Source organism: Bos indicus x Bos taurus, chromosome 8 (assembly GCF_003369695.1).
Source record: "Bos indicus x Bos taurus breed Angus x Brahman F1 hybrid chromosome 8, Bos_hybrid_MaternalHap_v2.0, whole genome shotgun sequence".
Lineage (NCBI taxonomy): Eukaryota > Metazoa > Chordata > Mammalia > Artiodactyla > Bovidae > Bos > Bos indicus x Bos taurus.
In genome coordinates, this window is record NC_040083.1 from 22486832 (window position 1) to 22513900 (window position 27069).

The 27069-nt window shown below is 41.6% G+C and overlaps 3 protein-coding genes and 1 long non-coding RNA gene across 4 annotated transcripts; 1 reads left to right on the forward strand and 3 right to left on the reverse strand.

The window, feature by feature from the left end:
- Positions 1-3026: 3026 nt before the first annotated feature.
- Positions 3027-3914, reverse strand: LOC113896971 (interferon tau-1-like). The gene has a single exon (XM_027549128.1). It carries the CDS (start codon positions 3912-3914, stop codon positions 3327-3329), a length of 588 nt encoding a protein of 195 aa, XP_027404929.1. The 3' UTR covers positions 3027-3326.
- Positions 3915-6459: 2545 nt separating this feature from the next.
- On the forward strand, positions 6460-18154 carry LOC113896973. Its single transcript, XR_003512204.1, has 3 exons — positions 6460-8265; positions 8806-8983; positions 18044-18154. It is a non-coding gene; the product is annotated as an uncharacterized LOC113896973 (long non-coding RNA).
- A 1981-nt stretch (positions 18155-20135) lies between these two features.
- On the reverse strand, positions 20136-20923 carry LOC113897785 (interferon alpha-B-like). Its single transcript, XM_027550763.1, has one exon. It carries the CDS (start codon positions 20725-20727, stop codon positions 20158-20160), a length of 570 nt encoding a protein of 189 aa, XP_027406564.1. The 5' UTR covers positions 20728-20923; the 3' UTR covers positions 20136-20157.
- A 3736-nt stretch (positions 20924-24659) lies between these two features.
- Positions 24660-25922, reverse strand: LOC113897786 (interferon omega-1-like). Its single transcript, XM_027550764.1, is given in 2 exon segments — positions 24660-25642; positions 25645-25922. Coding segments are annotated over 2 exon segments (471 nt in total). The 5' UTR covers positions 25871-25922; the 3' UTR covers positions 24660-25397.
- Between the last annotated feature and the right edge of the window lie 1147 nt (positions 25923-27069).

Genomic DNA, 27069 nt, shown 5'->3' on the forward strand with positions numbered 1-27069 from the left:
GTCGGATACGACTGAGTGACTTCACTCTCTCTCTTACTACTCAGTCAAGGTGGAATGGGATGCAAGTGCACTTATTATTCAAAGGGACATTGAGAATTTTCTTCTGAAGTCAAGCAACTGACAATGTACACTTTAGGAAACAGTTAATGCACCTTCAAACAAGAGCTTTTTCCGCTGATTCCCTTGCATTTTCCTACCCAGAATGCCATGATCAAGGCTCCAAGGGTGTTAAAGTATGTAAAGAAAATGATAATGTATCATCATTATCATTATCATTAGCAAATGAATGTAACCTTGGCCAGCTGAGCAGCCTGGAAGCCAGAAACATATCTTGACATTTCACTCCACACAGCTTCCTTAGCCCAAGACATGTCCTGCCTGAAGCTGGGAGTATTTTCCTCTCTAAAATACGAAAGCTAAGGAAGCAGGCTTTTTCAAGTTATTGGTGTCAGCTCTTTCCAGGAAAGGTCCTCCTTGAGCTCTTGTAACAAGGACATTCATTCCCAAAAATATTCATCTCAAGAAAAACAATAACCACTTATTTAACAGTTTCTTAAAAGCCTAGAACTTTCCCTCAAACTTTTAAGTGGTGGCTTTGCACTGTCAGGGCTTCCCTTGTGGCTCAGACAGTAAAGAATCTACCTCCAATGTGGGAGACCCAGGTTTGAACCCTGGGTGATCCCCTGGAGAAGGAAATGGCAATCCACTCCAGTATTCTGCCTGGAGAATCCCATGGACAGAGGAACCTGGTGGGCTGTGGTTCATGGGGTGGCAAAGAGTCGGCAAGACTGAGTAACTACACTTTGCACTCTTAAGGGAAAATTGATAGCCAGAAGCAGAAAGAAACAGGAAAGAGCTGTATGAATGGCTGGTGCAGGGGAAGGACCAGTGAATCTGGAGAGCACACTGGGAACTGCTACATTGTGAGGAAGTAGCGGCATCCTTTGTTTTATCCCATTTCCCAGATAATTGCATTATTTACACATTGAAGGTTTGTGACAACCCCATGTCAAACAAGTCTATCAATGCCACTTTCAACAGCCCTTGCACACTCACTGTCTTTGTGCCACACTGCAGTAATTCTCAGGATAGTTCAAACTTTCACCAACAAAAGAATTTGAAGGTCCAGTTGATCACTGGTGATTTTTAGCAATAAAGTATTTTTTAAATTAAGGTATATATGTATGATCAGGCCACTCAGGATGACTGTTCTCTTACTCTCTGTACATCCCCTGCCCTACCAGTACACCCTATGCACATGACTGGCTTTTCTCTGTACTTGTCCCAGGCCCCAAATTTGATCTTTTTTATCAAAGGGGTGGTGAAGGGCGTGTCCCTCTACTGCTTTCCATGATAACTAATGAGCCCACCTGATCTCACTCCCACTAGGACTAGCAATCTCCTCCCCTAACCCCCTCTCCAACCTTCCCCATTCCCCACTTCCCCACCCTCTATTCCCCACCCCTCCATTGCTCTCAGAATGAAGCCTGTCACCATGTATTAGTACTTCCCACCCCCAGTGCACCACTCATGGTGGGGTGTTGCTCCAGACGTGTGAGTGCCTCCCATCCATTACACCATCCCTGTCTCTGTTCTTGATGGCAGATTCTTTCTTTGGTCTCGAAGCTGGGCAAACATAGGTCTTGTAAACTGCAGGGTACAACCCAACAATCGGTGGCAGGCAGGAAATGGCAGAAACTCCTGTGAGCGGCAAGATTCAGGACAGCAAATGGAAAGTTATTGGGGGCATCCACCAGCATGTGGGGCCCAAAAGTTGCTGGGTGATCCTGAGGTGGCTGTCCACTAACCGAGGGGGCCCAAAAGTTGCTGGCTGTAATCCCCAAACTGTAGGGTACTCCTGAGGTGGCCATCCACTACCATATGGTGCCCAAGAGTTGCAGGGGGAATCCCCGAAGCACCAGGGAGATCCCTGGGTGGCTGTCCACTAGGACATGCGGCCTTTCGGGGGCTGTCCTTGTTGAATGGGGGCTGCCCAGAGATCTGGAGAACAATGGCCTCTGCTAGCTCTGCTACTGTATCAAAGTGAGCCTTTTGTAATTGGTTAAGCCAGCTTTCTGGAAGGAATTGGTATTTCTCTTGTGCCTTTGCCATGTAAGTGATCTACCTGGCTCTCTGGAACTAATGGTCTGTGATTTCCAAGAGTAAAGAGGAAAAAGTGCTTTTAGGTAAACTCTACAGAAATAATTGTGTTTAGGTAACATCTATCTAAAAACGTCTCCCTGGATTTTGGTAACTTGAAACTAAGTTAAGAGAATTCATTGACTTTCTGTGCTGTATGCTTAGTTGTGTTGCACTCTTTGGGACCCCGTGGGCTACAGCCCTCCAGGCTCCTCTGGCCACGGGGATTCTCCAGACAAGAATACTGGAATGGGTAGCCCGGCCCTCCTCCAGGGGATCTTCCCAATCCAGGTTTCCTGCACTGCAGATTCTTTACCAACTGAACAAGCAGGGAAGCCCAAGTATAGTGGAGTGGGTAGGCAGCCTATTCCTTCTCAGAGGGATCTTCCTGACCCAGGAATCGAACAGGAGTTTTCAGCTCTGCAGGTACATACTTTACCAGCTGAGCTATCAGGGAAGCCCTGCAGGCAGCTTAGAAAGATATATAATATTATTTGTCTCTCCAGCATCATTTGGATCTAAAGCTTCCTGTGTGAGGACATTCTTTTCCTTTACTTCTCTTTGCAGTCTTTAGTATAATTGAAATAAAATAATACTGTTTTTATGTCCTCTTCTCTGTAAGACTGAGAGTTTCCATGCAGTAGGAACTACATTTGCTTTATTCACTTGTATTCCTTGGTGAGAATTACACAGTATGTCACGTAGGTACTCAATGTATATGCATAATATGAATGGAATGAATGAATAAACAAATGTAACCACCCATTCTTTAATAAAGTTTTAAAATGGGGGCATGGATTTTCACTTTTGAGCAAAGAAACTCATTTTCTTTGATTTAATAAATAGAATAAAGTACAAATTGAAAAACACAAAATCATAAACATGTTTTAGAAATTTTAATAGATGTACAAATGAAATGTAACTTTACAAATTTCCTAATATTTTAAGTATGTTAGATGCAAGAAGGAATACATAAATCAGGAATAGATAACATCAGGGGAGGCATCACTTAAGGACTCATACCCCTAGGCTAAATACTTTTATATCTACTTGCTTATTACTGCCGACAAAGTATCAGCTAAAGTAATTCAATGAATTCAGTGACTGAAGCAGAAGTCAGAGTCTTCTGAAATGAACACAGGTGAGTGTACGAGGGTGATGTGGCATCTTAGTCGGTGAGAGTCATCTCAAGATGAGTTCAGATCTCCACCTATCTTTCTTAACCTTTCTTGCAAGCTGGTTGATGAAGAGAGGGCTCTTATCATCTCCACTCTGACGATTTCCCAGGCGCAGTCGCTGTATTCCTTCTTTTTCAGGTACACATGGATGCCCTGGAAGTACTTCTTCACGGTCAGAATGGGGCCCATCCTTCCCAGGGCAGAGTCTTTCTCTTCCATCACCTGCCCCAGGCAGGCATCCAGGTCATCCAGCTGCTGATGGAGTCCAGTGCAGAGCTGCTCCAGGAGGGTGGTGTTCCAGGCAGCAGACGAGTGCTCTGTGTGGAAGAGGTTGAAGCACTGCTGGAGCATCTCGTGGAGCACAGAGATAGCCTGGTCCTTCTGGAGCTGGTCACCCTCCACCATCTCCCAGGGAAGACCAAAGTCTTTTCTGTCTTGCAGACAGGAATGAGTGGAGAGTCTGTTCATTTGGGCCAGGAGCCTGAGGTTCTCCCTGGCACCTAGCATGTGGTTCTCAGACAGGTAACAACCCAGAGATCGTCCCGGGCTGTAGCTGACCAGCACCAAGGCCATCAGTAGAGAGAGCACAAAAGCCATGGGGAAGATGTGGCTGCTGCTGGGCTGGCTGAGATGGGGTCTGGGTGAACCTTCAGGTAGGTTCTCTGATGATGATCGTTCTAAGCAAGACTTTTAAATAGGGAAGACAGTATTCATTATCCAAAAATTTCTCTCTCACTTCCTGTTTGTGTTTTCATTTAGATATTTTCTATTTGACCTAGGAAATGTAGTCAATCTAAACTCTAATTTTTACAGTAGAAGTTTAATTTTCCCAATAAAATTTGGGTTTGTCAATATAAATGTATATCAATTAAATGAGAAACTAAATAAAGGCTGAAGTTATGTAAGTATGCAAAGACTTATAGATGTGTACATAGTTATTATGTACAAATTTAGGTATAATATATGTAAACATTCCTTTTGTTTATCTTATGTCAGGAACATAGTTTTCCATTGATTCTTAACTGCATTTTTCCCTCCTTATCTTACACATAGGAATGCAGAGTCACTAAGGCCATGTTGATTTCTATATTTTCTTTTCTGTCTCACAGAGGATAAGCTTGTAATTAAGGGTGAATGAACTACTCAGTTGTTTCTGTTCTTTTGAGAACATTCATTCAGGTTCCTGAGATTACATTTCACTGGGGCCAGAAGGTCATGAAAGTGGAGTATTTCCCGCCATATCAGTAAACCAGGATGACAGAGACATCAAGAGTTTCCAGCCCTCCAGGGCGCTCAGGGAGGGGGAATACACCTGTGGGCTTAGTTGATTTCAGTCGCTGAGTCGCATCCGACTCTTTGTGACCCCATGAATCGCAGCACATCAGGCCTCCCTGTCCATCACCAACCCCTGGATTTCACCCAAACTCATGTCCATAGAGTTGGTGATGCCATCCAGCCATCTCATCCTCTGTCGTCCCCTTCTCCTCCTGCCCCCAATCCCTTCCAGCATCAGACTCTTTTCCAATGAGTCAACTCTTCACGTGAGGTGGCCAAGAATTGGAGTTTCAGCTTTAGCATCATTCCTTCCAAAGAACACCCAGGACTGATCTCCTTTAGGATGGACTGGTTGGATCCCCTTGCAGTCCAAGGGACTCTCAAGAGTCTTCTCCAACACCATAGTTCAAAAGCATCGATTCTTTGGCACTCAGCTTTCTTCACAGTCCAACTCTCCCATCCATACATGACCACTGTAAAAACCATAGCCTTGACTAGACGGACCTTTGTTGGCAAAGTAATGTCTCTTCCTTTGAATATGCTATCTAGGTTGGTCATAACTTTCCTTCCAAGGAGTAAGCGTCTTTTAATTTCATGGCTGCAATCACCATCTGCAGTGATTTTGGAGCCCCCAAAAATAAAGTCTGACACTGTTTCCACTGTTTCCCCATTTATTTCCCATGAAGTGATGGGACCAGATTCCATGATCTTTGTTTTCTGAATGTTGAGCTTTAAGCCAACTTTGTCACTCTTCTCTTTCACTTTCATCAAGAGGCTTTTTAGTTCCACTTCACTTTCAGCCATAAGGGTGGTGTCATCTGCATATCTGAGGTTATTGATATTTCTCCCGGCAATCTTGGTTCCAGGTTGTGCTTCCTCTAGCCCAGCTTTTCTCATGATGTACTCTGCATATAAGTTAAATAAGCAGGGTGACAATATACAGCCTTGATGTACTCCTTTTCCTATTTGGAACCAGTCTGTTGTTCCATGTCCAGTTCTAACTGTTGCTTCCTGCCTGCATATAGGTTTCTCAAGAGGCAGGTCAGGTGGTCTGGTATGCCCATCTCTTTCAGAATTTTCCACAGTTTATTGGGATCCACACAGTCAAAGGCTTTGGCATAGTCAATAAAGCAGAAATAGATGTTTTTCTGGAACTCTCTTGCTTTATCGATGATCCAGTGGATGTTGGCAATTTGATCTCTGGTTCTTCTGCCTTTTCTAAAACCAGCTTGAACATCTGGAAGTTCATGTTTCACATATTGCTGAAGCCTGGCTTGGAGATTTTTGAGTATTACTCTATTAGCCTGTGAGATGAGTGCAATTGTGCAGTAGTTTACGCATTCTTTGGCATTGACTTTCTTTGGGATTGGAATGAAAACTGACCTTTTCCAGTCCTGTGGCCACTGCTGATTTGTCCAAATTTGCTGGCATATTGAGTGCAGCACTTTCACAGCATCATCTTTCAGGATTTGAAATAGTCCAACTTGAATTCCATCACCTCCACTAATTTTGTTCGTAGTGATACTTTCTAAGGCCCACTTGACTTCACATTCCAGGATGTCTGGCTCTAGGTGAGTGATCACATCGTCGTGATTATCTGGGTCATGAAGATCATTTTTGTGCAGTTCTGCTATGTATTCTTGCTACCTCTTCTTAACATCTTTTGCTTCTGTTAGGTCCATACCATTTCTGTCCTTTATCAAGCCCATCTTTGCATGAAATGTTCCCTTGGTGTCTCTAATTTTTTGAAGAGATCCTCTAGTCTTTCCCATTCTGTTGTTTTCCTCTATTTCTTTGCATTGATGGCTGAGGAAGGCTTTCTTATCTCTCTTTGCTATTCTTTGGAACTCTGCATTCAGATGCTTATATCTTTCCTTTTCTCCTTTGCTTTTCACTTCTCTTCTTTTCACAGCTATTTGTAAGGCCTCCCCAGACAGCCATTTACCTTAATAGTTCTCAATTCTACTCAAAGAGGAAAACCCCAGGGTAATGGTAGACAACAGTTGTATTCTCTGAAATCTATTTGTGTCTGTGTTTTCTCTTACTACTGAGTCAAAGTCAAAGGGATGCAAGTGCAGTTACTATTCAAAGGGACATTGAGAGTTTTCTCCTAATTATAAATTCAAGCAACAGGATCTCATACTGGGAATGGAATTTAAAAACTGACAATATATTCTTAAGAAAGATTTAATGCACCTTTCATCAGGATCTTTTTCTTCTGACTTCTCTTACATTTCCAGACCAGAATGCCAGATTCTAAGCCTCCAAGTCTCTAAAGTATGTGAAGTGAATGAGAAATCTGGTACCTTTGCCAGATGAGCAGCCTGGAAGCAAGAAGCACATCCTGATCTTTCAGGCTGCTCATCTGGCATAGGTTCCTTAGCCCAAAGACATGTCCTGAGTGAAGCTGGAAGAATTTTCCCTCTCTCATATGAAAACCAAGGAAGCAGGCTTATTCAAATTACTGGCATCAGTTCTTTCCAGTAAAGACCGTCTTTTAGCTCTGAAGAAAATGTTAATGGAAGAAGACAGACTTCTGCCTAGAGGAGCAAGATGCCTGTTCTACAGACTTGGTCAGTGTCCTAGTCCATCTTGGCCAGTAGATGGCACTCTTCATGTGTAATTATTTCATAGCCTCCAGAGGAAAATGGATCCTGATTTCTAGTTCTTTTTTGCCAAAAGGTGTTGTTATGGTATTACAACAAGGACATTCTCTCATTCCCAAAAATATTCATCACAAGAAAAAGAATAACCTCTTATATAAGCATTTCTGAAAAATCTAGAACTTTCACTCAAACTTTTATTGATGGCTTTGCACTCTTAAGGGGAACTTATTAACCAGAACCACAAAGAAACGGGATATAGCTGTGTGAATGGCTGGGGCATGTGAAGATGGAGTGAATGAGGAGAGCTCACTGGGAATTTCTACATTAGAGTAGAAGTACAGGCATACTTTGCTTTATCTTGTTTCACAATTAATTCCAATTTTAACAAATTGAAAGTTTGTGACAACCCCGTGTCAAGCAAGTCTACTGATGCCGTTTTCCAACATCCCTTGCACACTCCCTGTATCTGTAGTAATTCTTAGGATAGTTCAAACCTTCACAAACAAAAACATCTGAAGGCCCAGATGATCATTGGTGATTTTTAGCAATAAAGTATTTTTTAAATTAAGGTTTGTATGTATGGTCAGTTCTCTGTTGTCTGTTCTCTTACTCTCTGTATATCCCCTACCCCAGCAGTATACCTATGCACATGACTGGCTTTTCTCTGTACTTGTGTCCCAGCTGGTGATCTTTCTTTTCAAAGGAGTGGTTAGGGGCGTGCCCCTCTACTGCTTTCCCTGGTAAGTAGAGCAGGGAATGAGCTCCCCTATAACTGGCAAAATCCCTCCAATCCCCACTTCCCCATCCCTTAGTCCCCAGTCCCCCCATCCCTCCCAGGACAAAGCCGGCCACCATGTACTTCCTGCCACCAGTGCACCACATATGGTGTAGTGTTACTCCAGGACCTTGCTTCAGACGTGTAAGTGCCCCCATCCATTAAGCTAGTGATGTCTCTGTTGCTGACACCAGTTTCTTTCTTTGTCTTGAAGCTGAGCAAACAGGCTTTACAGCCTGCAGTGTACAGCCTAACAATTGGTGGCAGCAGCCAGGAGACCACAGAAACTCCTGTGAGTATCAAGATATCGGGAAATACAGGATAGGGGGTGGAAAGTTGTGCAGGGCATCCACTAGCATATGAGACCCCAAAGTTGAAGGTATTATATAGAAGTTTTACAACAAAGGCTATCTGAACAAGGGTAGCCTGAACATCAAGAGATTATTGTGAATTAAAGAACACCAGATATCCCAAATTAAGGAATTCAGCACTTTTCTGCATATGGGAAAATGGAAGCGCCTGGGCTCCATCCCTTTCGTGCATCTTGGCTATCTTGTGGTCACTACCCTGTGTTTTCCACATCCTGAGTTCCTCAGGGCTCATCGTACCGAGTGGCTCCAGCCTGATGGCAACCAGATCACAGGTGTTCTTCTCCTTTCTGAGTGCCCTTAAGGCTCAGGAATTCACATTTGGAGGGGGGAATTGCTGATGACTATGATATCCTTGCTTACTGATATGGCAGGAAATATTCCAGTTCTTAATAGCAATTTGGGAAACTACCCCTATGCTAGAATTAAAACATTTTTCTTTTCTCTCTGCCTTTTCTCTCCAGAAATTGGGGACTTGAGTTCCAAGCAGCCTAATCAGATGAATGGGAAAGTCTGTCTGCTGGCATGTGCAAGAATCTCAGTATTTGGGGAACCAAGAAATCCACTGAGGCAGAGCTGCCTCACCATACCTGCCTGGTGGCTCAGACAGTAAAGAATCTGCCTGCGTTGCGGGAGATGAAGGTTTGATCCCTGGGTGGGGAAGATCCCCTGCAGAAGGAAATGGCAACCCACTCCAGTGTTCTTGCCTGGAAAATCCCATGGACAGAGGAGCCTGGAAGGCCACAGTCCATGGGGTCGCAAAGAGTTGGACATGACTGAGTGACTTCACTTTCACTTTACCATATTTAAGCTCTAACTCTGTGGAAAACAACCTATGAAGTGTTTTTAAATGTTCATTTGTATGATAATTCTTAGAACATTTTCACCTTATTGTACATTTGTGAAACCTGAAGCTCAGAGAAGTTAGGTGAATTTCTAGGATCACACATAATTGCTGGCAGAATCATGATTCTACACAGAACCCTATATTGCTTGTTATAAGCAATTTTAAAAGTTTCATTTTAGAATTCATTTAGTTTAGAATTAGAATTCATTTAGTTTTAGAATTCATCAGTTTCATTTAGAATTCAAGTTTTAAAATAAGCTTTGATCCCCAGATTAAATAAATGTCTTGTTTCCTTGTGTTCTTTTTATTGGTGCATACTATTATAAATATATATAGCTGTTTTAACCTATTGTTTACCTTTAGTTTTGTAAAAGAGAACTTCCTTGATCCAGTTGTACTCCTCCATCTTATGAAGGAATCACCCCAGACTATTATAATCATTGTAATTTGGTTATCTGTGCTTACCCAGGAGCTTGTGATTTTCATAAAATTGATGCTCCACACTAAGGATGAAATAAATAAACTTAATAAGGAAGAATGCAAATAATGTTAGGAATAGAAAAATTCTTGGCATACCTATCTTTTCTAGAAAATGAAATGAGATTATAGTAGTAATGCTAAAAACAGTGTGATAAAGGGAAATTAGGTGAACAAATGATTAAATTTCAATTCTGAAATTGAAATATCTGTATTAATTAGATTTAAGATAAAATATATATCTATTAACATGATGAAAAAAAATTTCAGTAGATGGTTCAAGATGAATACTTAGTAATCTAGAAATTGAGTGTGTGTGTTAGTCACTCAGTCGTGTCTGACTTTTGCGACCCCATGGACTGTAGCTCACCAGGCTCCTCTGTCCATGAAATTCTCCAGGCAAGAATACTGGAGTGGGTAGCCATGCCCTTCTCCAAGAGATCTTCCCAACCCGGGGATTGAACCTAGGTCTACTGCATTGCAGGCAGATTCTTGACCATCTGAGCTACTCTTCTCATCTCATATATCAGTTCAGTGGCTCAGTTGTGTCCAACTCTTTGTGACCCTATGGACTGCAGCATGCCAGGCTTCCTTGTCCAGCACCAACTCCCAGAGCTTGCTCAAACTCATGTCCATCAAGTCAGTGATGCCATCCATTTCATCCTCTGTCGTTCCCTTCTCCTCCTGCCTTCAATCTTTCCCAGCTTCGGGGTCTTTTTCTAAGGAGTCAGTTCTTTACCTCTGGTGGCCAAAACATTAGAGTTTCAGCATCAGTCCTTCCAGTGAATATTCAGGACTGATTTCCTTTAGAATTGACTGGTTTGATCTCCTTGCAGTCCAAGAGACTTTAAAGAGTCTTCTACCAGCACCGCAGTTCAAAAGCATCAATTCTTTGGCACTCAGGTTTCTTTATGGTCCAACTCTCACATCATACATGACTACTATAAAAACCATAGCTTTGACTAGACAGAGCTTTGTTGGTAAAGTAATGTCTCCTCTTTTTAATATGCTGTCTAGGTTTGTCATAACTTTTCTTCCAAGGAGCAAGCGTCTTTTAATTTCATGGTTGCAGTCACCATCTGCAGAGATTTTGGAACCCAAGAAAATAAAGTCTGTCACTGTTTCCATTGTTTCCATCTCTTTGCCATGAAGTGATGTGACCAGATGCCATGATCATAGTTTTCTGAATGTTGAATTTTAAGCCAGCTTTTTCACTCTCCTCTTTCACTTTCATCAAGAGGCTCTTCAGTTTCTCTTCACTTTCTGCCATAAGGGTAGTGTCATCTGTATATCTGAGGTTATTGATATTTCTCCCTGTGATCTTGATTCCAGCTTGTGCTTCATCCAGCCTGGCATTTCACATGATGTACTCTGCATATAAGAGTACATATCATATATGACAGTGAAATCTTGATGGAATGGAGAATTGGCATTGAGATTGGGTTTAAAAAGGAGAGAGGGGATCAGGGGTAACATTGTAACCATGAGAAATAGCTAACCAAAAAAAAAAAGTTGGTTTTTTAAAAAATATATATAAGTTTTTAACTTCAAATGATAAAGGACATGGCTATAGAGACTTATCTGGCAAGTTGACTGAATGAAGCCTGATCTCAGAATTTCCTCACCCAGAAACCAATAAAATAAGGAAAATTAAGTAAAATATACAAAATACATAAGCAGCCATCAAAGAAAGGAGAGGAATAATATTTGAAAAGCATTCGGTCTTGAATTAGGGAAGAATAGTATAATAGTTCATTTTATGTCAACTTGGCTAGGCCACAGTACCAAGATACTTAGTCAAACATTATTCTAGATGTTTCTGGAAAGTAGGTTTTACATGAGATTATGGGAATTTGACATTTAAATCAGTACACTTTGAGTAGTGCATATTATCTTCCATATTATGGGTGGGCCTCATCCAATCAGTTGAAGGCCTTAATAGAAAAAGATTGACCCTCCCAGGAATAAGAAGAAATTCCTCCAGATACTGCCTTTGGACTCAAGCAGCACAGCTCTTCCCTGGGTTTCCAGCCTGTGGCCTTCCCTGCAAATTTTGAAGTTGCCAGGACTCCATAGTCACCTAAGCAAATTCCTAAAATTACTCTCTCTCTTTGGTCCCTGCTGGTTCTGTTTCTGGAAAACCCTGACCAATACAGGCTGGGAAGCCAAATGTTTTCAAATCTTCTCCATCTACTAAATTTCCCCATCCTCCCTTCCTCCAGAAGGGAGAGCAAGACAGCAAAGGACAGAAGTCTGTTGAAATTTTACTCAGTGGCTGGCCAGCCCCAAGCTGGAGAGCAGCAAATCCAGATGCTGAGTGAGTAACCTCAGGAAAAGATTGGAGACAACCCCTCAGCCCCTCCACCACACGTACACCCAGTTACAGCCCCTGCTACCTTAGCAATTCACACACACTTCCCAGTGAAATACCTCATTGAAAATACTGATAACAGAAATTCCTCTCAGCTTATACCATATTTAATACATTTGAATTAAGAAAATGTCACTAAGCTCTCAGCTTATACCATATTTAATACATTTGAATTAAGAAAATGTCACTAGGCTCCCAGTAAAACTGATACTGTTAATTCACACTCCTTAGCTTATATCACACATCTCTCTTTTGCTATCTGGGCAGGATTTTTACTACTGGGTAAAACAGATGTCAAGATTATTATTCATCTTGACTGTAAGTCAGAAAATTATGATTGTGTTTTTCCCTAGTTTGTCATTTGGATGGGTAAATGATGAAGCACTGATTGAATTTATACTTTAACTATAATACCTATTTTACTTCCCTGGTGGCTCAGAGAGTAAAGCATCTGCCTACAATGTGGGAAAAGTGGGTTTGATCCCTGGGTCAGGAAGATCCCCTGGAGAAGGAAATGGCAACCTACTCCAGTACTCTTGCCTGGAAAATCCCATGGACAGAGGAGCCTGGTAGGCTACAGTTCATAGGGTCACAAAAAGTTGGACATGACTGAGCAACTTCACTTTTACTTTCATAATACCTATAAAAATCACTCCAAAATGCTCAGAGGATGCAGAATTGTTGCAAGTGTGTATGCTGACTCATAGAGAGGTATTAATATGATATATGCATATCTAATGCAGCAGGCTCAGGCATAAATATGTCTTATCATGGGAGGTTTTTATTTAAAAAAAGATTGTTATTCAAAGTAGCAATGAGAGCATTTTTCTATTTAATGATAGTTGAAGCCTTATATTTGTAATAAATCTGTAAAACTAAAATTTTACTGTTGAGAATTGTTTCAGTTCAGTTCAGTCACTCAGTCATGTCTGACTCTCTGCGACCCCATGAATCGCAGCACGCCAGGCCTCCCTGTCCATCACCATCTCCCGGAGTTCACTCAGACTCAACATCCATCAAGTTGGTGATGCCATCCAGCCATCTCATCCTCTGTTGTCCCCTTTTCCTCCTGCCCCCAATCCCTTCCAGCATCAGACTCTTTTCCAATGAGTCAACTCTTCGCATGAGGTGGCCAAAGTGCTGGAGTTTCAGCTTTAGCATCAGTCCTTCCAAAGAACACCCAGGGCTGATCTCCTTTAGAATGGACTGGTGGGATCTCCTTGTAGTCCAAGGGACTCTCAGGAGTCTTCTCCAACACCACAGTTCAAAAGCATCAATTCTTTGGCACTCAGCTTTCTTCACAGTCCAACTCTCACATCCATACATGACCACTGGAAAAACCATGGCCTTGACTAGATGGACCTTTGCTGGCAACGTAATGTCTCTGCTTTTGAATATGCTATCTAGGTTGGTCATAACTTTCCTTCCAAGGAGTAAGCATCTTTTAATTTCATGGCTGCAGTCACCATCTGCAGTGATTTTGGAGCCTCAAAAAATAAAGTCTGACACTTTCCACTGTTTCCCTATCTATTTCCCATGATGGGACCGGATGCCATGATTTTCGTTTTCTGAATGTTGAGCTTTAAGCCAACTTTTTCACTCTTCTCTTTCACTTTCATCAAGAGGCTTTTTAGTTCCTCTTCACTTTCAGCCATAAGGGTGGTGTCATCTGCATATCTGAGGTTATTGATATTTCTCCCGGCAATCTTGATTCCAGCTTGTGCTTCCTCTAGCCCAGCGTTTCTCATGATGTACTCTGCATATAAGTTAAATAAGCAGGGTGACAATATACAGCCTTGATGTACTCCTTTTCCTATTTGGAACCAGTCTGTTGTTCCATGTCCAGTTCTAACTGTTGCTTCCTGACCTGCATATAGGTTTCTCAAGAGGCAGGTCAGGTGGTCTGGTATTCCCATCTCTTTCAGAATTTTCCACAACTTATTGTGATTCACACAGTCAAAGGCTTTGGCATAGTCAATAAAGCAGAAATAGATGGTTTTCTGGAACTCTCTTGCTTTTTCAATGATCCAGCAGATGTTGGCAATCTCTGGTTCCTCTGACTTTTCTAAAACCAGCTTGAACATCTGAATTGTTTAATGCACTGTAAATCTGAGGTGTTCTTGGTTCTTATTGAACTCCATGTCTGGGTTGGCAGCTCTGCCTGTTGTGCAGTACAGGGGAGTGATTCAAAGGGAGGCTCTGGTCTGCAGAGTAGTTTGTAGACCACGAACACATCTTTGTGCCTTTAACTACTCCATCCCAAAGAGTCCATGCCCTGTCTGAAGCCAGAGACTCTGGAGACTCTTTCTGGTAGTAACAGACAAAGAATAAAGAAACAGCTTATGATAGCATCAAAATCTATTAGTGCCAAGAAAGCCATTTTGTACCATGAAGGGACATCCCCAGAAAGTGGTAGGATTTCTGCATAGCTCAGAAGCTTGTTCTCTGGTTTTGGTCACTGCCCTTGTTGCACTTGCCAGAGGGCTGTCTCCCCTGAAAGGACTTTCCTCTTACACCCAAAAGCTGGGTCCTACTTTGTTTCCCTTTAGCTACAGCTACAGTGTTAGGAGAGGCCTTCCCAGGCAGCACTGGTGGTGAAGAATTTGCCTGCCAGTGCAGGAGATGTAAAGAGACACAGCGATCCCTGGGTCAGGAAGATTCCACAGAAGAGGACATGGCAACCCACTCCAGTATTCTTGCCTAGAGAATCCCTTGGACAGAGGAACCTGGCAGGCTACAGTCCATGGGGTCGCAAAGAGTCAGACATGACTGAGTGACTTTCATTCATCATTCACTATGACATCATACTCAACAGAAATTAAGGAAAACCTCTCTTGCAAATGTTTCTACAAAGCCTAGACATTTTATTTAATATTTGCCTTCTATTCGTGTTGTTCGGGGAAAACTTTAAGTGGAAACCAAACAGCAGAAAGCAATTGTGTGAATGGTGGAGAGGTTAAAAAGTGAATGAGAAGGGTGGTATGGGGATTTCTACCTTGGAGGGGAAGGCAATATTGTGAAATGGGAATGTATCCTGGAATGCTGAGAAGAGAATGCACCAGGCTCCAGACCTTTAGATAACGTGTTCTTCTGCCCTTTATCTAAATATTTGTACCCCTCTCTCAGATGTTAACGTAAGCCACCATTTCACCTCTGAACATAAATGACACACTTCTTTGAAATGAGGGGAAAAAATGACATTTTTTTCAGCCTTCTGTAGAATTCATTATAGAATTCTTTTTTTAGGCTGCCTCCTTTGGAGGTCAGTTACTGAAAAGTAGGTCACAGTTCCTGAGAACTTTATAGAGACAAATAATATTCACTTATATAGCTGTCTGAAGGAAAACAGGAAAATACCTACCATATTTTAATTCCTTACTCTAATATATGATGCTAAATGCCTTTAAATGCCTAAGTTTATTTAATATTCACAAAAACTCTATAAATATTTTGAACTCGTTTTATTTATGGAAAAGCTGAGGCTTAGATTAAGTGGGTTTCTCAACATCACACGTGTGTCCAAACAGAATGGAATTTCAGTGAAAAATGCCTTATTGTGAGTTATGGGTGATTCTGTGAGCTTTGTATTCTGGATTTCTGTTCCAATTGTTAAATCTGTTCTTACTCCTGATTTAAACACAACACTCTCTCGCTCTACAGATTTTGATGGTTCATGTTGTTTTTGAGCTGATTTTGACCATTTTCTTTTCCTTTACCTGAAGTTTTGAGAAAGAGGTTGCCTGATCCAGTTTCCCACTTTCCTTTTTGAAGAAAGTCTCAGTCTTTATATTCAGTATAATTTTTGTTATTTCAGAATCCATCACATCCTTTTAAATTACAAACGCACACATCCAATTAACTAGCAAATGATATTTGCATATAAATGTCTGCCAGTCAACTAGAGAGGGTATCTACTGCTTTTGCTTTTGTTTCCTGACATTCTCCATTCTTGCTCTTACTGAGAGAATTCATTTGTTTTTCCTTCTTCTTATTATTGCATTCGTTGTTATTATTTTTGTTTAGTTGCTGAGTCATGTGCGACTTTTTTGCAACCCCATGGACTTTTTTGCAAGCCCACAAGACTCCTCTGTCCGTGGGATTTTCCAGGCAAGCATACTGAAACAGGTTGTCATTTCCTACTCCAAGGGCTCTTCCTGACCCAAGGATCAAGCCTCCATCTCCTGCATTACCAGGCAGATTCTTTACCACTGAGCCACCTGGGAAGCCCATTATTGCATTAAGTATGATTGCTATTTTTAAATTTCTTTTCCTTCAAAAATCAAAAATATAAGAAGTTTTCTATAATAAAAATTTAATAAACAGAAGGACAATAAGCTAATTATGGACACATTTTTATTACAGTGTAAAGGTACACAAATATATAAATAAAAGTACTTTAATTCTTTTAAATAGTCAAATAAATATTTTTTTAAAGATAAATACTTAAGTAGATAAATAAATAAAAAGATTGTCTTGGGCATGTTTGAGGGACTAGCATGTCAGACTTCCCTGTCCTTTACTATGTCCTGTAGCTTACTCAAACTCATGTCCATTGAGTCAGTGATGCCATCCAATCATCTCATCCTCTGTTGTCCCCTTCACCTCCTGTATGTGTATATATCTGACATGGCAACCCACTCCAGTATTCTTGCCTGGGAAATCCCATGGCAGAGGAGCCTGGCAGGCTCCGGTCCATGGGGTCGCCAAGAGTCGGACACGACTGAAGCGACTTAGCGGCAGAAGCAGCAACTGATTTACTTTGCTGTACAGCAGAAACACAGCATTGTAAATCAACTATACGCCAATAGAAATTACTTTTTAAAAAGATCCGTTATCAAAAATAATATTTAAAAACTAGGAAAGTAGGCTTCCTCGACTATTACAGATAGCTCTTTCCAAGAAAACACCTTTTTAACTCTGAAGAAAAATCTCCTGCTAGAGGACAAGACTTTTGCCTAGAACAGAAACCAGGTTTTCACATTGGTCGATGACATTATCTATCTTGGCCAATAGGTGGCATTCCTCCCTTATAAATAGTCTAAGTGAAATGGATCCTGCTTTCTATTTCCTTTTTCCTACAGCTACCATTACATCATTGTAACATTCACTCACTTCCAAAAATATTCATCATGAGAAAAAGAAAAGAAAAATTCCTGTCACGTGAGAGTTTCTGAGAAACCTAGAACTTTCACACAATTTTTTATTTCAGTTAGAGATTTTATGCTCAAGTAAAATAGACAGCGGGCTTCCTTGATGGCTCAGTTGGTAAAGCATCTGCCTGCAATGCAGGAGTTGTTGTTAGTCACTCAGTCGGGTCTGATTCTTTGCGACCCCATGGTCTGTAGCCTGCCAGGCTCCTCTGTCCATGGGATTCTTCAGACAAGAATACTGGAGTGAGTTGCCATTTCCTTCTCTAGCAATGCAGGGAGACCCCAGTTCAAGTCCTGGGTAGGGAAAATCTGCTGGACAAGAAATAGGCTACCCACTCCAGTATTCTTGGGCATCCCTTGTGGCTCAGCTGGTAAAGAATCTGCCTGCAATGTCAGAGACCTGGGTTCAATCCCGCAGTTGGGAAGAGCCCCTGGAGAAGGAACAGGCTACCCGCTCCAGTATTCTGGCCTGGAGAATTCCATGGACTGTATAGCCCATGGGATCTCCAAAGAGTTGGACACGACTGAGCGACTTTCACTTTCAAAATAGACAGCAAGAAACCACAAGGGAATAGGAAACAGCTGTATGAAAGGATATTACAGGTTACTGCAGAGTGAGTGAGGAGAGCACACAGGGCCTTTCTTCACTGGGAGGAAGGAAGCAATTATGAAACGGAGTGAAAGAATGGGATCCAGGAAAACAGAGAGGAAAAGGGGAAGTAAGGCAGGTATCAGAATTGTTTATTGCAAATAGATATATATTTTAATATGTTCTATACAGTAATGCATGCCATCAAACATTATATACTATATATTATTTTTACATATATATATTTTTTTTTTCAACTTTCCTTTAGGAGGCTGGTCTCTGTACCAGTGCTTGAAGCCCAAGATGGAATCGAGATTGCCAGGAGAAATATTAAAAACCTCAGATACACAGATGACACCACCCTTATGGCAGAAAGTGAAGAGAAACTAAAGAGCCTCTTGATGAAAGTGAAAGATGAGAGTGAAAAGCTGGCTTAAAACTCAACATTCAAAAAACTAAGATCATGGCATGTGGTCCCATCACTTCATGGCAAATAGATGGGGAAACAATGCAAACAGTGAGAGACTTTATTTTCTTGGGCTTCAGGATCATTGAAGATGGTGACTGCAGCCATGAAATTAAAAGACACTTGCTCCTTAGAAGAAAAGCTATGACCAACCTAGACAGCATATTAAAAAGCAGAGAAATTACTTTACTGACAAAGGTTCATCTAGACAAAGTTATGGTTTTTCCAGCATTCATGTATGGGTGTGAGAGTTGGACCATAAAGAAAGCTGAGCGCCGAAGACTTGATGTTTTTGAACTGTGGTGCTGTAGAAGACTCTTGAGAGTCTCTGGACTAGAGGAGATCAAACCAGTCGATCCTAAAGGAAATCAGTCCTGAATATTCATTGGAAGGACTGATGCTGAAGCTGAAGCTCAGTCACCTGATGGTCACCTGATACGAAGAACTAACTCCTTGGAAAAGACCCTGATGCTGGGAAAGATTGAAGACAGGAGTAGAGGGGCACGACAGAGGATGAGATGGTTGGATGGCATCACCACCTCGATGGATATGAGTTTGAGCAAGCGTTGGTGATGGACAAGGAAGCCTGGCATGCTGTCGTCCATGGGATCACAGAGTCAGACACGATTGAGCAACTGAACTGAACTGATAAAGAATACTAAAATTGAGACAAAAGATAACAACTATTAAGCCAATGGAGATAAAACAGAAAATAGAATCATATTTAAGGTCAATTAATTCAAGAGAGGGGGCTTCCCTGCTGGCTCAGATAGTAAGGAATTGGCCTGTGATGAGGGAGAATTAAGTTCAATCCCTGGCTTGGGAAGATGCCCTAGTGAAGGGAACAGCTATTCCAGTATCCTTGCCTGGAGATTTCCATGGACAGAGGAGCCTGGTAAGCTACAGTCCATGGGGTCACAGAGAGTTAGACATGACTGAGCAACTAACACACACAATACCCACAATCCAAGAGAGGGCAGGAAATTAAGAGAACAAAGTCACAATAACAATTAAACATAAAATAGATAAAAGGAGAATAGCAAAAGTCAAGGAAATAGGAAATCTATAAAGAAAATAAGAAAAAGCAAGAATTTGTTTAAAGAAAAAGTTTAATAAATTATAGAACTCTAACCAGACTGATCTAACTAAAAAGAGGAAACAATTTACCACACTAGTATTAGTCATCCCTCAATCTACACCAGTCTAGTTTCTGCCCTACTTTTCTGCCAAACCGGATCTTACTAAAGTCACCAAAGGCATCTGTGCTTCCAGAGCCACTGGAGAGTTTAGCCCTGTGTGAAAGTGGTGGTGGCTCAGTCGTGTCCGACTCTTTACGACCCCATGGAGCCCGCCAGGCTCCTCTATCCATGGGGATTCTCCAGGCAAGAATACGGGAGTGGGTTGCCATGCCCTCCTCCAGGGGATCTTCCCAACCCAGGAATCAAACCAGGGTCTCCTGCATTGTAGGCATGTTCTTTACCAGCTGACCCACCAGGGAACCCCCTATATATATATGACACAATGTAATTAAAAATAATAATAATAAAAATAGAAATTTTCTATACCCCAAAAATTTAATGAACAAAGAAAATAATAAATTGACTAAATACAAAGTATGTATTTTTTTTTTCTGAAACCACTGTGTAAAGATTCACATATTATTATATGAACAAAAGTTATTTAAATCTTTATAAATAGGTAGATAAATAGATAAATAGATCAGCTTGGGCATTTGTGAGGGCCTAGTGCCTGTAGAATAGAACATGATGTAGCTTAAACTTCTTGAAAACATTTGACAACCTGATTTATTTCGGGGCGCAATGACAGCAGAAATGAGAGTCCTTGACATGGCAGCGAAGGAGGAAGTGTGGTCTGTTGGTCCGTGAGAATCATTTCCGTGTTGAACCAGGTGTGTGCTAGTCCTTTCTCCTGAATCTCTCCTGCAAGTTTGTTGAGGAAGAGAAGGCTCTCATGACTTCTGCTCTGACAACCTCCCAGGCACAAGGGCTGTGTCTCTTCTCTTGCAGATAGAGAGTGATTGTGTGGAAGTATTTCCTCACAGCCAGACTGGAGTCCTCCTTGAGCAGGGGAGCCCCTCGCAGCCCCTCCTTCTGCCTCAGACAGGCTTTTAGGTCAGTGAGTTGCTGATCCAGTGCAGCGCAGAGCTTGTCCAGGAGGCTCTCATCCCACGTGGTGTCAGAGCCCTCTGTGCTGAAGAGATGGAAGGTGTGCTGGGTCATCTCGTGGAGCACAGAGATGGCTTGAGCCTTCTGCAACTGGCTGCCACCCAGCGCCTCCTGGGGGAATGAGAAGTCATTTCTGTCCTGCAGGCAGGAGGAAGGGGAGACCCTCCTCAGCTGTCGCAGGAGCGTCAGGACCCTCCTGTTGGCCAGGCTGTGGGTGTGAGGCAGGTGGCAGCCCAGAGAGCAGATGGCGTTGCAGTTGAGCAGCAGCAGGGCCAGGAGGAGGGACCAGGCTGGGGCCATCGGGGACCTTGCAGATGCTTGTGGCCTGGGGAGGTGGGTGACTGTGAACCTGCTTTCTAGGTTCCCTGAAAACCTTCCTTCAGGCCTGTCTTAAATAGGAGCCCATGGGTTCCATATTATGAAAGTTCCCTCTTACTTCCCACTTCTCTCTTTGCTTTTCATTTTGTACTCTCCAAGTGGGTTAGGGCAGAATTTCTCAACCTTTTTTTTTTTTTCATGTTACCCTTATTTCTTCTGCCCACAAAGCCTTTTTAGATATTTTTTTTCCTAATTCCTTCCCACCCCATGAAATTTTGATAACACTGATATATTGTGTATGTATTTATGTAACCTATGGATATCTCTACTCTATAGATAGAAAAAGAAAGTGCAAATCTTACTCTTTAAATTCAGTGCAAAGTTAAAATTTCAGCTATAACTTAAATCTGAGAGCTACTGAATTTTAATTTAACTTTAAAACTAAGTTTTCAGAGTGACTTTTGATGTAACATATTTACTTATATAAGTAGGAATTATCAAATTACATATTCAAGTAAAATTTAGATAAATATTTTATAATAACACCAAAGTATAGACATATATAAAAGTCATTCAAAGCTGCTTAGAATCATTGAAAAACTTATTTCTTTCATGTTTATTTTAGGTACTTAACATTTAATTTCGCTTCATATCAAAAAAAGAATTGTTACTTCACTGCCTGTTAGATAGTCATCTGCATATTGTTACCATTTTCTTCTGTTTACCACTCACCACAATTATGGATATGTTGAACAACTCTAGTAGAATTACATAATAAAATGGAATTTTTAATTTTATTTACAAATAAAATTTTCTATTTGTATTTAATTTCCAGAGTCCAAATCACACTGAAACTCAAATACAAGCAACATCCACAAGACAGCCAATGGTTGCTCATAAGTGTGGAAAGGCCACCTCTCACGATATGACTTTGAGATCACGCAACTGATGGAGAGAATGTTCGCCAATGAACCATCAAGTCACCTTAGGTTGTACCACTGTTGGCATACATAATTTGTTTTTCTTCCTTGAACTCAATCTCAATGCTTCCCTTGTGCATAATAGATTAGAAAGCCCAAATACAGAAATAAATACTAAGGAGTAAGAGTTTGTTATATCTGGTTGAGCTTTGAAGTACCACAAATAATTGTAATGACAGGATTTGCTCATATTCCAAAAAACAAACATCTGCAAACGTGGAAACATATCATCCCCAGTGAGAAAGCATGATTTAGGAGTCACCGTCCATTTGAATCTATCTCTTTATTGTTGCATTAAATTTAGATTTCCCAGGGGACATTCAAGGTTCCAATCCAAGTCTGTTCTTTTCAAACAAAAGAAACACCTCTGTGATTTATTCAGAACCGGATAAATATTGATTTTTTTCATGGGAAGAATTAGCTTTCAGTTCTGCTTCTGACTTTTACAGTGAATTTTCTGTTGCCTCAGCCTCTATGTTCCAAACTTCAGGCAATAGGTTGTGAGCATCTTTGACAAATCAGCTCTGTAGTGACCAGACTCCGTCTCACTGTCTCTGAGCTCTTTGGCACCAGGCCCAGTATAATCGAGCAACAAGCAGTTTCCACTAGAGCAGTTTCTCAGATTTCCTCCTACCACTGGGAGGTATTTACAGATGACCGAGCTATTTTGCTTCCTTTTGAACATATCTGCTAGGATTGTAATAGACAATAGCTAATATTTTTACTCTACTCCTACTAGTATCAGTAACGCCTACTAGGGTCTTCCCTAGTGGCTCAGTGGTATCTGCCTGAAATGCAGAGACACCAGTCAAATCCCTGACCTGAGAAGATCCCAGGTGCCGCAGAGCAACTGAGTCCATGAGCCACAACTATCGAGCATGTGCTCTAGAGCTGGGGAACTGCAACTACTGAGCCCATGTGCCACAACCGCTGAAGCCAAAGAGCGCTAGACCTGTGCTCTGTAACAAGAGAAGCTACCACATTGAGAAGCCCACACACTGCAACTGGAGAATAGCCCTGACTCACTGCAACTAGAGAAAAGCCCTAGCAGCAAGGAAGACCAGCACAGCCATGAATAAGTAAATAAGTTATTATTTTTTTAAATAATGCCTACTATGTTTATTAATAAAACCAGTAGGATTCTCTTTCCTTGAAGGTGCATATAGCTCTAGGGATTCAAATGGCAAGAGCAGCACAATCTTCAGCTTTTGCCTGGGCTTCCCAGGTGGTGCTAGTCATGATGAACCCGCCTGCCAATGCGTAAAATTTGTGGGTTCAATCCCTGGGTCAGGAAGATCCCCTGGAGAAGGGCATGGCAAACCACCCCAATATTCTTGCCTGGAGACTCCCATGAAGAGAGGCGCCAGGCAGGTTACGGTCCATGGGGTCACTAAGAGTCAGATACCTCTGACACACAGGAGGATGCCTTGTCTCTAATTTGTCCTCTACTAGGTCATGATAGAAAAGAATAAGCCTGGTGTCATCTACAGAGCCATGTATCTGAACTCAAGCTTGCCCTGATTCACAGTGAACAGCTACCAGACAATTTCCCACATTACTGTTTGGTGCATCCTTACTGACGTGGCAATTACTACTTGCATCCTGATGTTCTTTGGAGATTCCTCACAAAGAATGATGAATGGCCATCTTCATCCTGTATCTTCATTCCCCTCCATGGGATGGTGGGCTCCATTCCAGTCTGATTTCCAAAATTTGGCATATGAGAATTAAACTCTTACTTCAGGTTCAAAATCAGAGTTTGGATTCTGAGTCCTTTGTCTGCTCCTTTGGCAGAAATTGAGAAATGAAAAATTGCTCATTCTCCTTTATTTACTCAGCATAACTATGTCCTCTCTTCTAGATGTCAAGTATGTAGCCTTCAGTGACCTTTCTGGTCTGAAAGTTTCAGTCCCCACAAAATTCTTATCTTGAAGTCCTAATCTCCAGTATTAGGTGACAAACCCTTAGGGATGTGATTAGGGTGTGAATATGGAGGTCTCAAGAATGGGATTAGTGCCCTTATAAAAGATGTGGATATAAAATCCTCCCTCTCCGGTCCTGCAATTATACAAGAAAGAACTCTACAGTGTGAGACCTGAAGCAGGCTCTCACGAGAACTGGGCCAAGCTGACACCCAGATCTTAGAATTCCAGACTCTAGAACTGTGAGCAATACATTTCTGCTTTTTACAAACTACCCAGTCTATGCTATTTTGTTGAAGAAGCCCAAATAGTGAGATCTGGCCTGATCTGTTGTATCTTCAGAATACCTCTCAGGAGTCTGTAAAATAGCTATAGGGAGAGACACATCCAACTCAACCCCATTTCCTAGACATCTAGTCTGAGCCCTATCACTGCTTGAGCTCAACCATATTTATGTAACGTCAATTCACAATGATGACAATGATAGGAGAAAGAGTAACACCAACATCTATTATATAGGATGTGAGAAGACAAAAATCTAAAGATACTTTAAAGATTCCTCATGGTTCTACAAGGGAAGCTACAGTGGAATATTGTGAGAGGCATTTTTCTAAAGATCATTTATAGGAATATTTTATTCAAGTTTGTGTTTTTAATATTTGGAAGGTGTGATGAGTGGAAGACCCACTGTCCCCTTTTAGTTCAGTGATTCTCAAGTACTTGCAAGGAGCTGCCTGGTCATTCTTTCCTTGTCTCCCTCAGGTAATAAGGAAACACTTTGTCTACACTTGTAGATGTTCTCCTCATTGGCCTATGCCTTTGGGAGTCAACCTGAATGCTTCTTTCAAATGGTCTATGATACTGTGAACTCTGAGTGACAGCTCTGTCATCTTCTCCAAGTTGAAACTGTGATATAAGGTTTGTCAGAGTGTGTGCAAGCAAGAACATTGAATTTCCCCTTGCACACCCACCCAGAGCTCCATTAGGACAAATAGTGCAAAAATGAAAAAACAATCTTGTGCACTGAACTTGTATTCTCCTCTTTTAATCATCCAATTATTTCCCAACTTCCTTGCAGTAAGATTCCCATGAGGATAAGTCCAGGCCATGTAATGTGAGAAGTGCTATTACCCCATCTGGTCCTGATCCTTGGAAGCATCCCATGTGATCCACTAGACTTTTCTCTTTGCCTTCAAGGAGAATAGACTCAAGTGCTACAGAGAAATTCAGAGTCACATGTTGATGATAGGAAAAATGCAAAACAAGGGGACCCATGTCCTCAACTCACTGCTTGAAGGAGAGCAAGTTACAAGATTCACCTGATCAAGAAGGCCTGCATTGTGCTCTTCAAAAAGGAAAGAAAAGTGTCCATTAGAATCAAATTCCTGACACTTTGCTTTTACCTGTTACAGAGACTAAGCGTTAGGTTAACTGACAAATACCTTTAACAACATACTATCTTAAAAACTTTTCCATAAAAAAATAAATTTTATATGTTGAAAATAGCAAATACCCACAAAACACATAAAAAGATCTTTTACATTATGTTATAAAATTGTTTAGTAAAGAAAAGAGATTGTGTTATTCTGTCTAAATATTTTTGTAAAATTGTGATTTTCATTTCAGTCATTTTTCACCTCGTAAGCAAACAGATGATCACTTTGGAGTCTTAAGCAAACAACAGTCTGATTGAGTGGAGAGTGTCACAAGTATAATTTTCATTTTATCTGTTGACTTTTCTTGAGGATTCTTACATGAGGGAAAGACACTTTTCAATTTCCACTCTGACAACCTCCCAGGCACAGGGGCTGTATTCCTTTCCCTTCAGGTAGAGATGGATACCTTGGAAATACTTCCGGACAGCAATTCCCAAATCGGGACAATCCACAGTCATTTCTTCCAGCTGTTCCAGGCTCTGATTCAGGCTGGAGAGCAGTTTGTCGAGGAGGCTGCTGTTCCAAGCAGCACAGCTGCTCTCCGTGGTGAAGAGGCTGAGATCTGCTGGAGCATCCGTTGGTGATAACTGGTGCCTTGAGTCATCTGGATTGGGCTGATATTCTCTCTTCTCCAAGGAAACTTGAAGTCGTGTCTGTTCTCTAGGCATGACAAAGAGGGGATCGTTTTCATCTGTCTTAAATGTGTGAAGATTTCTTTGCTGTGCAGAGGACAAGCAGGAATGGAACAGAGCATCACTCCTGCCACTAGCAAATAGATCTTGGCCATAGGGAGTTTCCACAGTTTATTGGAAAACTGTTTATTTATAAACTGGAAAATTCTTTAAGAGATGGGAATACCAGACCACCTGACCTGCCTCTTGAGAAACCTGTATGCAGGTCAGGAAGCAACAGTTAGAACTGGACATGGAACAACAGACTGGTTCCATACAGGAAAAGGAGTATGTCAAGGCTGTATATTGTCACCCTGCTTATTTAACTTATATGCAGAGTACATCATGAGAAATGCTGTGCTGGAGGAAGCACAAGCTGGAATCAAGATTGCCAGGAGAAAAATCAATAACCTCAGATACGCAGATGACACTGCCCTTATGGCAGAAAGTGAAGAAGAATTAAAAAGCCTCTTGATGAAAGTGAAAGAGGAGTGTGAAAAAGTTGGCTTAAAGCTCAACATTCAGAAAACTAAGATCATGGCATCCGGTCCCATCACTTTATGGCAAATAGATGGGGAAACAGTGGAAACAGTGGCTGACTTTATTGTTGGGGGCTCCAAAATCACTGCAGATGGTGATTGCAGCCATGAAATTTTAAAAGACGCTTACTCCTTGGACAGAGGAGCCTGGTAGGCTACAGTCCATGGGGTCACAAAGAGTCGGACACGACTGAGCGACTTCACTTCACTTCTACTCCTTGGAAGGAAAGATATGACGTACCTAGACGGCATATTAAAAAGCAGAGACATTAGCCAACAAAGGTCCGTCTAATGAAGACTATTATTTTTCCAGTAGTCATGTGTGGATGTGAGAGTTGGACTATAAAGAAAGCTGAGTGCCGAAGAATTGATGCTTTTGAACTGTGGTGTTGAAGAAGACTCTTGAGAGTCCCTTGGACTGCAAGGAGATCCAAGCGGTCCATCCTAAAGGAGATCAGTCCTGGGTGTTCATTGGAAGGACTGATGTTAAAGCTGAAACTCCAATACTTTGGCCACCTGATGCGAAGAGGTGACTCATTGGAAAAGACCCTGATGCTGGGAAAGATTGAAGGTGGGAGGAGAAGGGGACAACAGAAGATGAGATAGTTGGATGGCATCACCGACTCAATGGACATGAGTTTGGGTAGGCTCCTGGAGTTGGTGATGGACAGGGAGGCCTGGCATGCTCTGGTTCATGGGGTCGCAAAGAGTCGGACACGACTGAACGACTGAACTGACCTGGACCAAACTGAACTGACACAGAGTTTCCGTGATTC

What these genes read in the sequence shown, in the direction of transcription:
- LOC113896971 (XM_027549128.1), bottom strand. Translation starts at nt 3,914, where the DNA reads ATGGCTTTTGTGCTCTCTCTACTGATGGCCTTGGTGCTGGTCAGCTAC.
- LOC113897785 (XM_027550763.1), bottom strand. Translation starts at nt 20,727, where the DNA reads ATGGCCCCAGCCTGGTCCCTCCTCCTGGCCCTGCTGCTGCTCAACTGC.